Genomic DNA, 17363 nt, shown 5'->3' with positions numbered 1-17363 from the left:
AACAGAGGATGTCCCCAGAAGTTCCATAAGATTTGGGAAAGGTGGTGTGACTCACCCTTGACGCTCTTGGCTCCTAAAGTTATGGTCTCCTCCATCTTGCGATACAGTCCCTGATATAGATCCCTCTTCAAGACATGAAAGTGATGATTTGTATAGGCTTAATAATATGTGTCTATTATTTGACCTGGTACGAGTTTACAACTCTTATAAAGAATCTGTTGGTTAGGAGGTGTAATGCCTGGTAGAGTACATTGTGCTGAATGCCAGGTTTCATTTGTTTACCTTATTATTGAAAGTGTGATGTCATATCTATGTCAATGTGAACGGTGATTATACAGATTATTTTGACTTTATACTACATTGTCATATGTTTGTTATCTTATTCTGTGGAATCTTTCAATAAAAAGTTTAAAAAAACAAAAAAAAAAAAAAACTTAGTAGCAAAACCACGGAAGAGCGCTAAAAGAGGATGCAGCCAACCCATATAGCAAAGATGTTGGAAAAACAGGTGCAAAATACTAAATAGACAGCCATTCACAACCTACCAGTTCATGGAGGGGGTGACTGCTTGGTATACATTTGCACAATAGAGGCCTGTATAGGGCGCTGTTCACATGCAGGTAATATATAGTGTCTGATTCACAGCCTATTAGTCACGCCCATACAATTCGATTAGATGGGCTGGCCAGCACTCTCTCAATACATCCCATGTAGATACCCCTGTATACAAGACCTAATGTGCTGGGCTTGGCTGCACCATGAAAAATAAAGTGCACAAAATATATATAAATATGCGAGGTATTGGTCGATATTTTGGCCAAGATATGCAAGCTCGCACCCAACGCCAAGGGTCCTCACGCTTGCGAGTCCTAATACTAAACTTAGTAGCAAAGCCACAGAAGAGGACTAAAAATCCTCCAAAAATTCAAAAATACAGCTGAAGAAGGGGCAGCACCGCTTACCTGCCCAGGTCTCTGAACAAATGCACTACAAGATGCAGCCAACCCATATAGCAAAGATGTTGCAAAACACAGGTGCAAAATACTAAATAGACAGCCAATCACAACTTACTAGTTCATGGTGGAGGGGGTGACTGCTTAGTATACATTTGTATCCTCTTCTGTGGCTTTGCTACCAAGTTTAGTGTTAGGACTCGCAAGCGTAAGGACCCTTGGAGTTGGTTTGTGAGCTTGCATATATTGGCCAAAATATTGACCAATACCTCACATATTTGTGTGTATTTGGTGCACTTTATTTTTTTATCACTCCACGTGACAACAATCTCCCGTATTAAGATGGAAGTCTTTTCTTACAAAGAAAAATATCAAGCCCATTTATGGTTTACCAAAATCTACATCAAATCTGCCAAAAGCATGTGGGAAAACATGACCAAAAGTTGAACTTTTTGGCCATAATTCCAAAGTTTGACGAAGATGATAGGTGACTTACAGCATGACAACGACCCCAAGCATACCTTCAAATCAACAAAAGAATAGCTTCACTAGAACAACAACAAAGTTTTGGAATGGTTCAGTCAGAAGCCAGACCGGAGTCAAATTGAAAATCTGTCTGTTGCCCTGATGAGCGCTGTTCACAAGAGATGCCCTCGCAATAGGACACATCTGAATGTTAAGTATGCAAGTGATTTACTGCCATCTGTCGTACAGTTCCATCATAGAGATGGCAAGGGCATAAAAGTTGTAGGAAATCGGTCTTGATGAATCCGGGCCTTTGTCTGTTACATTATTTGCCCATAGTAACCCTGCATAAGCCATCATTTGAGCAGAACAAAATTTCTTTAATCACAGGACATCACTTTAAGGTTTTAACTTTAAGGTTTGAGAAAGATTATGTATTCTGGAGCAGGACCTGGAAATCCTTCAGGCATGCCGCTTTAGGATATACAAAATGAGTGAAAAAAGGGTTTACGAGCATGATTTCTCTAGTAAGACATTCTGCCATAGGACTCATAAACCATTCATTTCGTTGGTTTTGTCCATTGTGTCCTGAACTTTTAGATGCCAAGCAGTCAATAAAAAAACACAAAAAACCCCACATGTGAAGCAATGTATCTCACAAATTTATTAATTACAGATCATTTCTAAGCAATCATTTTTCGAAGTGCAAACAAAGCACCCAACTGATCAAAAGGTGCTAAAATATAATGAACATCTATTCCATATTCAGAAAAGTAAAAAATATACATATTAAATATTTTTGCATTTTCTTTCAAACAAACACAAACCAAGAATTGTTGTCAAACTGTGTGCTTAGCAGAAAATTAGATGAAATTACAGCCATACAGAAGCTGTTTATATATACACATCTACATAACCTACCGCGTGCATCATAGTAGGGCAACACAGTAGGGCAACAGTTACATAGGTATAAAAGGTTTAAATATCAGTTAAACATATACAGCTTTATTTTCTTCTACCTAGTAGCAAAAAAACGCAGGTATAAAAATGCTTGATTGTACTTAAAGCAAAATCTGCTTTAGTCTGTGACCACAATTTGAGAGGAGTAATATACATTAAGTTTTCTGTTCTTTGCCTTTTGTGGAAAACATTGCATTGTATGGTTGTCTTCTCCGTGGCCGCTGACAAGGAGACATCTGCTCTTTTATGTAACCTTTAGAAAAAAAAGCATAATAATTATCCAAAGCCTTGGCTAAAACTGCCACTGGACTTTGTATATGGTGCTAAAATGTCCTTGCAAGATGCTAAACTGATTATCACTAACCATAATTCGTTTAGAAAAAAAAGAATTTCAAAGAATTTCAAGTTAACCTTGATTCATAAAAAATGCCTTCAATCTCCATTCCCTGCAGACATAACTCAATTAATTCAATTTTGCATTTGTGCAATAGATAATGTACGCACTACAGACAACCACATTGTTGAGAGAAGGGTTATCCTGTTTCATGAAAATAAAGATGAATCATTATATGATTGAAAGTTGCGCAGCTATTCTTGTTGTGTTGTTTAAAATATTGAATGATTTCAAGAACTCTGCTAGCTGTCAGTATATGAGAAGTTTATTCCTTGGAAAACCCATTTAACATTCTAATATCTTACAAAGTAAATCAATAGATCTTGGAATAACAATAAGTTCCACAATCAGATGTGTTAAAAAATGTTCCTGTTCTGAGATAATCTTATAAATGTGGCTGTGCTATATACTATTTACTATGTCCAACCATGCATACCACAGCTCCTGGCCATGGGTGAAAGCATGTCACTTATAAATGAGTACACAGACGAAACAGCAGGGGCTCACAGCTGCTACTTTCTGAGAGGACACAATTCCCTGCCTGTTTTATCACAGGAGCCAGTGTTTTCACTGTGTCCCCAGTCCTCATCATAATTCAAGTCAGTGACGTAGGAGTTCCAGTGGCTGCTGAATTTATGTCACTGACTTGATGCATTATGTATGTGTAACTATGTATTTTGACAGTATAAATGATGATACTTGAAGAAAAAAAATCTCTAACCTCTATCTTTGCAGGTCTGGGTAGAAGGAAACCCTACTTCCCAGAAGTTCTCTGGGGTGCTGGGTGGGATGTACCGAAATCTGTGCCTAGAGCAAGTTGCCAATTTCTTAGCTCTCTCTTCTTCTGGGAGGTCTGCATAGTACTGATAAAAGGGTACGGGTAGAAGATAATATTAACAGTTATACACCTACTTAAATATTTTGAGAATTCAGATCAGCATTAGCAATAACCACATGGCTTCTAAAGTTTCATTTTAATTATAAAAAATATTTGTAATTAAAAAAAGTGATATCTAATATATAATTGCCTAGAATACTACTTCCTGCAATTTGTGCCAACTTCCTGTCCGGAGCTAATGTCCGGAGCTAATGTCCGGAGCTAATGTGCGGAGCTAATGTGCGGAGCTAATGTCCGGAGCTAATGTCCGGAGCTAAGTGACGTCAACAGTGTCCAGTGTCTGATTGGTTGCCGCCTGCTGCGAGCGACCAATCAGAAACGTGCCGTACTGTGACACACTCCGCCCGCCATTTTGGTGTGATTTTTGAATTTTTACCTCACAGCAAGTTTCTACTGCGTGGAGGCGGGCCCAGTGACGTTGCTCTTCAAGCTCCTGCCGAATTTCGTCAAAAAAATGATAATACCATTTACCAAAACTATATATATTTAGTTGTGAAGTGGTTCAGTGACATTTTCACACCAATTTTGAACTTTTGTTTGGTGTTTTCTCCATATACTGCCTATTATTCACTGACTGTTATACTGAGAGACTGCCGTTTATTAACCTCTTCTTTGCCACATTGGGTATATTGCTCTATTACTTGCCACATAAGGACATTGTCCATTATTGCCCAGCAATTTCTTAAATAACAAGAATTGTCAAGAGCTGGTAAGTGCAGCCATTTTTTGTTCTTTCTTACTATTATTTATTAATTGTATTATTCTTACATTTGAATAAATAAAGTATATATGGATTCTAGACTCCCGATTCTTTAGAATCGGGCTGCCATCTAGTTTTATAATAAAAGTATAAATAATTCAACACAGACGATAATGAATATTAAAGGGGACTTACCACCATAAAATGCTGTCCAATCTGCAGGCATTATGTTAAAAAGCAGGGGGATAGGAGCAGATTGATTATATCGTTTTGTTCAGTATAACCCATGTTTTAATCATTTGTTGTTTCTGCGATTTTCGATCCAGCCGGTGGTCCCATCAGTGACTGACAGCTGTCTCTATAAGCACACTTATATAAAGAAAGCTGTCAGTCACTAATAGGACCCCCCACTACATAGGACTACCTATAGGATCAAAGAACTGCATTTTCTTGGTGACAAGTTCCCTTTAAATACTAGTAATCCTTGTATATTTTTTGCAAAATATCAGTAAGAAATATGCTTGATCATTAGGCAGAAGCAGTCTGTGAAGTTACCAGTTCACATTCTTTACAAGTGTGCCCCAGTAATTTCCTCCTCTCTTCCTTGTTTCGTACAACCTCGATATGAGGAAAATCCACTGTGGAATTTTTCCTATTAATGAAAAAAAACAAAAAACGAACACACATTAAGAGACTAGAAAACAGTTAAGAGACTAGACAACATAATACACAGGACCTATATTTTTTGGATATGCTTGTTCTTAGTATTTTTACCTTCTTTATTAAGACAATGCTTTAACTGTTCCCGCCAATGGACTTACATGTAGGATCTGATCTGCCCCTTCTTATACTGTGTAACTAGACTGTTTGGCTGCGACTTGAGATTATGGTTGTCTATTGATAGAGATCGGAAGAAGCTCTGATCTCTGCCGTTTTATTCATGAAATACTACAACCTACAGACTGACATTCAACAGAAGGATCAAAAGGTGGCCTTCATAACATCCATTGAGATCTCCTTCAAGATTGGACAGACACAAGCTGCACAGCTGGTAAGGCATGGTATACTATATCAAGACTAATGTAATAGCAAAGTAAATTTAGACTCACAGTATAAAATGTATGAAACTCAGTGACTGTTCATTAATACAACCTCTAAACACATTTTAGCATGTTTACGCACAATATAAATACACAATAGAAATAAAGAAACCTACACATAATAGAAATACTGACAGCGATGAAATGACGATTGTGGTGATGAGACCTCATGAATACTGCTGCATTATGAGGCTCCTGAGAAGTATCGAACAGTAATGTTGTTCACTTTGATCTCAATGTGGCTATATTGAACCTTCCATACCTCAGATTAGCGCTTTATTCTGTGCTGTATTTGGCACTGTACAGGACAGCACATGACAGGGTGAGTAGGGTTGTTTTCATGAGAAGCCATATTGCCTTCATTACTCTGTTCTCATATTTTTTTTCCACAGCTCAAGATCAAGAATACGTTTTTGACTAGGTGAAGATTTGGGCCCCTTTCACACTTGTGTATTTTGCATAGACATTTGTAAGCAAAAATATGGAGTGAGTGAAATACACAGAAGACGTGCAAAATGTTCCAATGTACAGTACTTTCTCAGTGTAGGCGCCACTCCTGGCTTTGACTTATAAATTGCGATGCAAAATAGTGACCAGAATCCGTGTGAGTGGCCTCAGAGTGCAGTTTACTTCTACTCCAGGTGGATATCACATAGTTAAAAAGAAAACACCTGCCCTGAGCTTCCCGTACTTAGTCCTGAGGGCATCAAGTGATTGTCTGCATGCATTTGATTTTTTTTTGAATAGGTGACAACTAGAGATGGATGGACATCTGGATTTTCAGGTTCGGCGGGTTCAGCCGAACAATTACAAAAAGTTCGGGTACCAAAACACTACCTGGACCTGAACCCAGACCTCATTCACTTGAATGAGGGGCCTGAACATCCAGTGTTTGCCACACCGTCATGGGCATGACAGCGCGGCAAACACCGCTTCTGATCGGTGGTGAAATCATCAGCTGTGAATGGAGGTATAAAGTTTACCTCCGGTCATTGGCGTTGGCTGATGGGACTATTACTCCCATCAGCCAATGCCTGCTGCCACTAATAACAATGAGGAGGAGCGGCTGATGGGAGTATTCATCAGCCGTTGCCCTGAGGTGCCAGAACAGCAAAGCTCCTCATAAGTGACACCATTTTACAAATTATACCTCTCAATGAATTCATCTAGCGGTGCAGTGATCACATTGACACCACAGGTGTGTTACAGAATTTTATACCATTCTGCAGTGAAGAAAAAACAATTACATTTTTACCACCAAAATGTTGTTTTAGCCACAGATTTTACACTTTCATACTGTGAAATGGGTAAAAATGGCATCAAAATCAGTCCCACAATTTCTGCTGAATGTGGAAATATCCCATATGTGGCTGTACAGTAGTACTTAGCCACATGGCTAATAAATTATAACTGAGATCATACAGACAGTGCCTGATACAAGCTGTCTGTGGATTGGGCAGCATGTATTAGCTGTCAGGTTCCCTTTAATTACCTTCATCAATCCGAGATATATCATCCTTGGACATATATAAATCACGACTCAAATCGCACCTGATCAGTGCAGCTTGTAGAGACAATTAGCACCCTCGCCCTCTGCATCGGACAGGACACAAACTGATTATTTTACTGTTCAAATGCGCTTATAGTCCTTTATGAGAGAAGAACCATATAAACGTTTGTTTTTGTAAAGGTAGGCAGTTTATGTGGTGAAATATTGGTGACAGGTTTACTTTAACCCCTTCATGGCTAGGCAAGTTTCTGTTTTTTTCCTACCTCTCTTTCCAAGACACCTTTTTTTATTTTTTTGTCGATATAGCCAAATGATGGCTTGGTCTCTTTTAGTAACAAATAGCAGTTTTTAAAAACACAATTATTTTACCATGAAATGTACTGGAAAATGGAAGAAAATAGTTTTTTTTGTGGCGGTATGACATTTTTACTGGTACCATTTTGGTACATGCGTTTTGATTGCTTTGTATATGCGGTGACCCAAAAACCTGCAATGCTAGAGTTTTGATTTTTTTTCTCTTTTTGGTTTTAACTGTACGAGTTAATTTTCTATTTTGATAGATTGGTCTTTTACGAATGTAGCGAAACATGTTTATTTCTTTATTTTAAAGCATAGGAAAGAAAGAAGGATAATTTTAATTTTTATCTCCTTGTTTTTCAGCCCCCTTTGAGGCACTCAAATCTGTGATCATCTGATTGCTTGTGCAATATACTACATTACCACAGAATTGAAGTATATAGTTCAACTGACTGTCTCCTACATGGAGTACCAATGCGTCAGTCATGGAAGCCCCCAACTGCCATAACAACCCATAAACACCCTGTAGTTGCAACATAAGGGATTTATGTTTAGGGGGAGAACGTGGGGATAAGGCGGCTTCCACCACATGCTAAATGCCCTTGTCAGAGACTGCCAGCTATTTGAAGGGTTAACAGAAGTGATAAAAGCTTAACCCGCGATTGCTGCAGTTACAGGCAAATGTCGACAGTTCCTGAACCCAATGCACAGGCATCAAATGTAGGATGTACCAGTAATTACAATGGCTTATGTCCATATCCATAGACTTACCTTTCAGCACCCTGTACATAGGGCTCCACATATGCCTTCTGCTTCTGATAAGCTTCTCCTGTGCCTTGGTTCCCTAAACAAAACAGCATTATTACCAAAACATGAAATCCATGCCCAGTACCAATGCATCACAGGGCGAAATTGGGGTAAATAATCAACATTGGAGCATGGAACTATGAAAAAAAAAAATTAGCATAGCCCAATTAACCATTTTGTTTTACATGATGTGGATGATTGGGTGTGTGGGAGTTGTTTAACTAGGAAAGTTATGACATCTACAGTGGCATGTAAAGGTTTGGGCACCCCCGGTCAAAATTCTTGTTAATGTGAACAGTTAAGCAAGCTGAAGATGAAATGATTTCTATAGAGCCTCTAAAAGGCCTAAAGTTAAAGATGACAGATTTCCTTTGTATTTTTGGCAAAATTATATATATATATATATATATATATATATATATATATATATATATATATATATATATATATATATATATATATATATATATATATATATATATATATTATTTTTTTTTTATATATACATATGTATATATATATTATATGTATGTATATATATATATATATATATATATATATATTTATATATATATATATATATATTTATTCACAGGTAGAGGGAAGGATGGATTCAATGAAATTTCAACAAATTGTTGAAGCAAAAATACCACCATCTGTAAAAAAAAAAAAAAAAAAAAAAAAAAAAAAAAAAAAAAATCGGACGTTGAAAATAGGATGGCTTAAAAAATGGATAATGATCCGAAACACACATCAAAATCCACAATAGACTACCCCAAATTAGCGGGTTGAAGGTTTTACAATGGCCCTCACAGTTCCCTGATCTGAACATCATTGAAAATTTGTGGCTAGACCTCAAAATAGCAGTGCATGCAAGACTACCCAGGAATTTCACAGAACTGGGAGAATTGAAAGACTCTTGGCTGGCTAGAAAAAGTACTTACAAGCTGTGATAATTGCAAAAGGGGGTGCTACTAGGTACTAACCATGCAGGGTGAACATACTTTTGCCCATTTTCCTTTTTGTAATTTTTAAAATGTAAAAAATAAAATATATATACTTGATATTTTTTGCCTAAAATACAAAGGAAATGTGTTATCTTTACCCTTGGGACTTTTAGAGATCATTTCATCCTCAACTTGTTTAACTGTTCTCAATTACACTAATTTTCATTTAATTTTCATGACAACATACATCCTGCCACACTATAGAAATTATTCAGGTATGGTGTGAAGAACCTAAAGAATTCAGGGTGTTCACTTGACATCTAAATTTTCCAGATCTCAGTCCGATGGTGCATCCGTGGGGTATGCTTCAGATCCCTGGAAGCCCCACATTGCAGCTTGGAAAACTCAAACCCATCTAAAGGACAGGACTTAAAGGATTTGCGGTTATCATCTTGGTGCCCTATTCCACAGAACACCTTCATGCCTGAACAGATCAGTTATTTTTGTGGCATGAGGGGGGACCTACACATTACTAGGTACTACTACCAAAATATGAGTGCATCAGAGCACTCACAGACCACTATAACACACAAAAAAATGTAATAAAATCAATACAGTTTATTGAAAAGCCATTAAAAACAATACAAAAAAATACAAAGTGAGGATGTCAAAAAGACTCAGAAAAATTCCTGCAGCAAACAATATATACATATGTCTTATGGAAAGCATATTAATGTTATATCAATATATATTTCTCTCCCGTCCAACAAAGGAAGCTCATCCAAAGTATCCTTTAAGGTCCTAATCTAATGTATGAAAACCCGGACAAAAAACGAGCTAAATTTGCCTAAACCTATGTGGCACAGTGACAAGTACATACAATGTAATGCTTACCCATAATAGATGCCGCTGCAGGGATGCCCCGACGCGCGTTTCGCCAATCACGTGCTTTCTCAAGGGTAGTTGTTTTAACGTTAAAGCTAATATATGTACACACCTCACCGCAATATACAATCGTATGGGCTGTGATTTTCAATCCCTTGATTACCTCGATAAGGCAAATTGCTAAACACATTACTACACAAAAGCTGTGGAATAGTTTCTGATTCAATAATAACTCTGTCCATATAAATGAGCAGCCATGATGGGAATCTCTGACCTCTTCCAGATATGTCCACTTTTTTGAGGAGTGTAGATCCATCAGGGTCTTCCTCAAAGTCCAACCTCTGGGAAGGGCTTGGTCCTTGGGCATATGATATGTATGCATCACATTCTGTTTTGTCAAACATTTCTGAAAAACTGTCATGCTTTTTACTTTCCTTATCTGCAAGACAAGACATTACCAAAGCAATTAGCTCTTCTGTCAGGTATCTATGAGAGCAACACATGCAGACCAGAGTGACTTACGTGGACTGTCATTGGTGTCCGGATTCTTCAGCTTTAATAGCATACTTTCACTGACATAGGTATAATCCATATCTTCAAACTCAGGATTTACATGGCCCCCATCCTGGCCAAAGACAACACATTATATTTATTCATACTGCCTGAATACAATATATTATACTCCCATCTGGTGTGGGTGCCATCCATGAGATGTGAGGTCTAGTGATGAGCGAATATACTCGTTACTCGAGATTTCTCGAGCACGCTCGGGGGTCCTCCGAGTATTTTTTAGTGCTTGGAGATTGTTTTTATTGCTGCAGCTGAATGATTTACATCTGCTAGCCAGCATAAGTACATGTGGGGGTTGCCTGGTTGCTAGGGAATCCCCACATGTACTTATGCTGGCTAACAGATGTAAATCATTCAGCGTGCTCAGGAAATCTCGAGTAACGTGTGTATTCGCTCATCACTAGTCAGGTCTCCTATTATGTCACGTGAGCCCTGCAGCCAATCAATAGCCGCTTCACTTATATTTCCTTCAGACAAAACGGACACCCAGAAGAAGTGACAGCTGCTACTCCGTAACTTCCTCCAGATGTCAGTTTTGCTTGAAGAGAGCGTGAGGTGGCCACTGACTGGCTGCAGGTCTCATGGGACGTAATAAAGTCATGTGAGCCCCAGGAGCCGACATCACATGAGCGGTGCGTACACCAGAAGGTAGTATAATTGTCATTTTACATGGGGGAAAATATAATGATTGCGAAGGGGTTGTCCAAATCGTGGATAACCCCTTTAATATACATTTTCTTCTTACCTTGTCATCAACAATAGTGTTGTCCATTTTATACTGGGAAAGGTCTGCTCCTGGGTCAATGCTCCACTGCACGTTCTGTACAGAAGCTAGGTCTTAAGGAGAATACATTACTGAAATTATTGTTTCATCTTATGAGAGAATGCAATGAGAATTATAAAGTCATCTTAAGACTAGACACAAAAGAAGTTTGATAAAGTCTATATATTGTAGAACTTCCATGAGATAACCAACATCTCAGATAAAGGGGAATGAAGTCAGCTCACCAGCAGAAGTAACACCTGTGCCACGGGAACTAACAGCGCATGGAGAAATCCAGCTTGGGGCTGCACGCAGCACGTAAACAGAAGAAATTATTCAGCAATTAATCCTTAGGTAAGGAAAATCAGTTTTTTATTTAGAAAAAAATAAAAAAGATAACATAGCAGGCCAGACTGCAGGAAATAGTGCCACAACCTACGTGTTTTGGCGTATAGCCTTAATCACAGCTATAGACTGTGTGCAGAATTATTAGACAAGTTGTATTTTAGAGGATTATTTTTATTAGTTGGAGTGAAGTTGGAGTGTTTTTTTTTTTTTTTTAGATTTGGCTATCTTAGGAGGATATCTGTTTGTGCAGGTAACTATTACTGTGCAAAGTTATTAGGCAACTTAATAAAAACCAAATATATTCCCATCTCACTTGTTTATTTTCACCAGGTAAACCAATATAAATGCACAAAATTTAGAAATAAACATTTCTGACATGCAAAAACAACCCCCCCCCCCCAAAATTAGTGACCAATATAGCCACCTTTCTTTATGATGACACTCAGCAGCCTTCCATCCATAGATTCTGTCAGTTGCTTGATCTGTTACGATGAACATTGCGTGCAGCAGCCACCACAGCCTCCCAGACACTGTTCCGAGAGGTGGACTGTTTACCCTCCCTGTAGATCTCACATTTTATGAGGGGTCCGACCACAGGTTCTCTATGGGGTTCAGATCAGGTGAACAAGGGGGCCATGTCATTATTTTTTCTTCTTTGAGACCTTTACTGGCCAGCCACGCTGTGAAGTAGTTAGATGCATGTGATGGAGCATTGTCCTGCATGAAAATCATGTTTTTCTTAAACGATACCGACTTCTTCCTGTACCACTGCTTGAAGACGTTGTCTTCCAGAAACTGGCAGTAGGTCTGGGAGTTGAATTTCACTCTATCCTCAACCCGAAAAGATCCCACAAGTTTATCTTTGATGATACCAGCCCATACCAGTACCCCACGTCCACCTTGCTGGCATCTGAGTCGGAGTGGAGCTCTCTGCCCTTTACTGATCCAGCCTCTGGCCCATCCATCTGGCCCATCAAGAGTCACTCACATTTCATCAGTCCATAAAACCTTTCAAAAGTCAGTCTTAAGATATTTCTTGGCCCAGTCTTGACGTTTTATCTTATGTTTCTTGTTCAAGGGTGGTCGTTTTTCAGCCTTCCTTACCTTGGCCATTTCCCTGAGTATCGCACACCTTGTGCTTTTTGTTTCTCCAGTAACGTTGCAGCTCTGAAATATGGCAAAACTGGTGGCAAATGGCATCTTGGCAGCTTCACGCTTGATTTTCCTCAATTCATGGGCAGTTATTTTGCGCCTTTTTTGCCCAACACGCTTCTTGCGACCCTGTTGCCTATTTGCCATGAAACGCTTGATTGTTCGGTGATCATGCTTCAAAAGTTTGGCAATTTCAAGACTGCTGCATCCCTCTGCAAAACATCTTACAATTTTGGACTTTTCAGAGGCCGTCAAATCTCTCTTCTGACCCATTTTGCCAAAGGAAAGGAAGTTGCCTAATAATTAAGTACACCTTATATAGGGTTTTGATGTCATTAGACAACACCCCTCCTCATTACAGAGATGCACATCACCTGATTTACTTAATTGGTAGTTGGCTCTGAAGCCTGAACAGCTTGGAATAGGACAACATGTATAAAAAGTATCATGTGATCAAAATACAACTTGCCTAATAATTCTGCACACAGTGTAGAAAGTGAATACACACCTACATTATATACACCTGATTTCTGATCACGTGGTAATAACCTCCAATCATAAAATGGTAATTTTTATTAAACAAAACAGAACATAAACCTAAAAATAACACTGAAAATAAATTGTATTAGATTTTATTTTATTTTAAGTTTTGCTTAATAAAAATTACCATTTTATGATTGGATGTTATTACCACATGATCGGAAATCGTGTGTGTATATAATGCTGGTGTGTGTTCACTTTCTATAACCAGGATTAAGACTATACGCTGAAACGTGTAGGTTGTGACATTGTTTCTTGGAGTCAGGCCTGCTATGTTATCGTTGTTTTTAATTATTTATAAATAAAATTTTACTTACCTAATGATTTGTCGCTGGAGAATTTTTTTTCCATTAACATCTCAGATAAGATTATTTTGTATCACAGACCTTGGGAATATGCTGGCCCTTTCCAGCCTTCCTTGAGCAGCACATGGTATTGTCCATAGTATGCAATAGTGAAGAGAAACCGTGCTGGGATATGGTAATCCCTGCATGTGCTGTGGCTGTCCAACAGCTGTGGGACATGTGTCTCATACCATTCCAAAATCGCTTATTTGAGCTGGGTGGGTGAAAAGATTATTGGGCCTCATGCACATTTGGGATGATTGTATGACTTCTGTCACATGTGCATGAGTCCCAAATATATTTTATTCTGCATTGAAAAAATGCATATCAATTACCTAATCATAATGTGTAAACCCACTCATAAAGGGGATGTTCACTATTGAATAAAACCCTTCAAATGACCTTAGACTGCTGCATTAAACAACGATCAGAGCAGTTAAGTGATTGACTGCAGCGAAAATTAATATTGAGCACAATTAAGTTCAGCCAATTGGTACAGCTCTCTCTGCACTGTGGAAAAATTAATTACCCACCACTGATCTAGAACATTCACAGAAAAATGTCTTTATTAAGATGCTTTGACCGTTACACATCCAGTGAAATAAGTCATTTTGGGTTGTTCTAATTGAAATCTACCACTTTTTAGACATTATGGTTTTAGCAAATTCTTGCATTTCCAATAAAATAATAATTCTGGAGCATGTTTGGTTAGAACTCTCCAATGATCCTCTGTTATTCCTCTTATAAATGAATAAATTACCAGCTGGTATTAATATTTTACTTGTCAAACAGCTATGTCGGACGTCACAAATTATAGCGTACATATGAGGAGCGTCATAATTGGAGACTTTTTAATGCCAGAATTTGGCTTTTTTATTGTTCTATGATCAGTGTAAAGGCTAAATCAATCCCGTGACTGCATTTACAGCTAAAGGTGAGCAAAAGCAGAGAACAGGTATTGTGGCCGGAAGAAGCCTTCTTTCTATTACTTCTACTTACGGCAGACAATTATGTCACGTCTTCACAGTCGTTATCATGCAGAAGCATCTTGATGAAACAAAGGAGCCTTTTTTCAACCATATCAAACACATACTCAGCACAACACGATACCTGTCAGACGCGGATCCGTCATGGAACATCAGACAGCTAGATTTTCCCATGCACCCCTTCCCATATCTTCTTACATTATTTTTTTTTATTTTCAGATGATAGCTATAAAGATTAGTGATGAGCGAGTATACTCGTTGCTCGGGTTTTCACAGAGCATGCTCGGGTGGTCTCCGAGTATCTGTGACTGCTCAGAGATTTAGGTTTCCTTGCCGCAGCTGAATGATCTGAATGAAACTGCTATAAAATGTCCAGAAAGTTATGTCCTCTCATTGCTGCTAGTATTGATAATAAAGCCCTCTTAACATGTATCCATATTGTGGCTATGGCAAGATGCGCGCACAGAAAAGATGGTACAGGCTCTTTCAACACTGCATGTCATTCAGCGTTCATTTACAGGTAACAGCATTTTCTATGCAGTCATCATTTGCCACTATGGCTTTATTTCTCATTTTCTGTGCATGCATCTTGCCATAGCCACAATATGGATACATGTTCACTTTAAGAGGGCTTTGTAATCAATACTAGCGGCAATGAGAGGACATAACTTTCTGTACGTTTTATAGCGGTTTCACCGATTAGGGATTTATGCCATACTCGGTTCATTTCTTTCAATGCAGGCTCTATTATCAATAGCACTCATTTTTCATATAGTCCAACATTTTTTTCCTTGTTGTAGCGTGGTTTTTTGTGCAAGTTGCTGAAAATGTACGCATCCGGCCATTAGCACCTATTTTCCATATTGTCACACATTTTTTCCTTGTTGTAGCACGGCCCAGTGAAAGCTGCTGCAAGTGCATCCTCGCACAGGTGTAATTTAACTTTTTTTTTTCTCACCTAGCAGGCTAAATTACATCTAGCTCTAGAATTTGCAGTGTTTATCATCTATTCCATCTCATCTGTACCATTCCCTGGAATTTTTTGGAGGTTTTTCTCTTTCCCCTTTTCCCCGGTCTTTTAAATTTCAGCTTTTTAACATTTTGTATTTAAATAAAATAATTATTTTATTATCAAAATATCTTTCTAGTCACTTTTGTACCATTAGTTGGTTGAATATGTGTTTCAGGGTTTGAAATGTGTGTATCAATTATTCTAGGAAGGCCAATTCTGCACATGTGAAGATATGAAACAGGAGTTCAACCTGTGTAATACTGATTTCTACAAATTTTTACAATTATGACCTGTAAGGCTATGTGCACACGATGCGGATTTTGCTGCGGATCCGCACTGTTTCAGCAGCAGTTTCCCATGAGTTTACAGTACAATGTAAACCTATGGGAAACAAAAATCTGTGTGCACATGCTGCGGAAAAAAACGTGCGGAAACGCAGCGGTTTACATTCCGCAGCATGTCACTTCTTTCTGTGGATTCCGCAGCAGTTTTACAACTGCTCCAATAGAAATCCGCAGTTGTAAAACCGCAGTGAAATCCGCAGAAAAACCGCGGTAAATCCGCAGCGGTTTTGCACTGTGGATTTATCAAATCCGCTGCGGAAAAACCTGCAGTGGACCAGAATACGTGTGCACATAGCCTTAGGGATAAGGAGGGATCACTGACCTCTCCATCTCATCTAATGGAATATTGGATCATGTACTTCTAGCTATAGTTACAAATCTCTGTTAATGAAAAATTTGGGAGAGCCCATGGAACTGGTTAATTCTAGATGGAAGAGGGATGTGGGTCGTATGTCTTTGGAAGAGTGTGAGGATGTTTTGGAGTGGCTTCTGAAGGTTAATGTAGCACAAAAGTTCAACAATTGTTTCTTCTACACAGATTCTATATAACCCCAAGAGTATTTCACAGGATGGGTCTTAGATCAAAGGATTGCTGCCCCCAGTGTAAAAGAGAGCAAACAGATTTGGGTCATACGTTTTGGTCATTTTTGCATTTGACTGGATTAAGGGGCAATGTTGGCAATTTATTTGGATAGGTCTGTAATAGTTAAGTTCCCTTAAATTCCTAAAGGCATGTACTGGGTTATGCAGGAGACCACAAAGGTACAACCCCAAGTCAGTTAGCAATAGCAACATTTTTCTACCAGGCAAGAAGAACCAAGAGGGATGTTCAGGTAGCCACGGCTGTCAAGGTATTTTGCAAATACAACGCACGATCAGACGCTCCACCAAGATGAGTTATTTAAATGCTGTTGTCACATGATTGACCACAATATTTCAGAGATTACACAGCAGTGATCAGAGGCAGCTTATACTCGAGTCAATAAGTTTTCCCAGTTTTTTGTGGCTATATTAGGGGCCTCGGCTTATATTCTAGTGTATACGGGTACTTTCCAAAAACCTTCCATAATTAGCACAGCATTCATGTCTTACTGAAAACTAGAATCCTTGGCAAATGACCACAATAAAGATCACACAGATAGTTCCGATAAAGAGACCGAGGACTAGATGTAAGCATGGTATACCTTTCTCTGTGTCTCTGGATTGAAGAATGTGAGGATTCGGCTGCAGTACAGATGCTTGCTTGCTACCTCTGTGCACTGATCTACCAGGCCTTTTTGGCACGTGGAATCCAGTTTCCTGAAAAGAAGGGTTAAAGTTGCTGGATATTTAATAAATAACCATATAATTAATCAAGAATCAAATAAAGTCATTATATGTCACCATTA

At 38.5% G+C, this 17363-nt stretch overlaps 1 protein-coding gene across 4 annotated transcripts in view; it reads right to left on the bottom strand.

Annotated features, from left to right (window-relative positions):
- Positions 1 to 2059: 2059 nt before the first annotated feature.
- The window catches only part of RBBP8 (RB binding protein 8, endonuclease), an 85856-nt gene continuing 70552 nt past the window's right edge, over positions 2060 to 17363 (bottom strand). For all 4 annotated transcript variants that reach the window (XM_069731189.1, XM_069731188.1, XM_069731191.1 and 1 more), the window contains 8 exons: positions 17160 to 17274; positions 11232 to 11323; positions 10439 to 10541; positions 10191 to 10355; positions 8049 to 8121; positions 4926 to 5022; positions 3494 to 3635; positions 2060 to 2631 (listed from right to left, as the gene is read on the bottom strand). In XM_069731189.1, coding sequence (XP_069587290.1) covers positions 2534 to 2631; positions 3494 to 3635; positions 4926 to 5022; positions 8049 to 8121; positions 10191 to 10355; positions 10439 to 10541; positions 11232 to 11323; positions 17160 to 17274 — 885 coding nt within the window. In that variant the 3' untranslated portion in view covers positions 2060 to 2533. The remainder of the gene's footprint in view (positions 2632 to 3493; positions 3636 to 4925; positions 5023 to 8048; positions 8122 to 10190; positions 10356 to 10438; positions 10542 to 11231; positions 11324 to 17159; positions 17275 to 17363) is intronic.

The sequence above is a fragment of the Ranitomeya imitator genome, chromosome 6 (assembly GCF_032444005.1).
Source record: "Ranitomeya imitator isolate aRanImi1 chromosome 6, aRanImi1.pri, whole genome shotgun sequence".
In the NCBI taxonomy this organism is placed as follows: Eukaryota; Metazoa; Chordata; class Amphibia; order Anura; family Dendrobatidae; genus Ranitomeya; species Ranitomeya imitator.
This window is presented reverse-complemented; position numbering and strand designations above follow the sequence as displayed.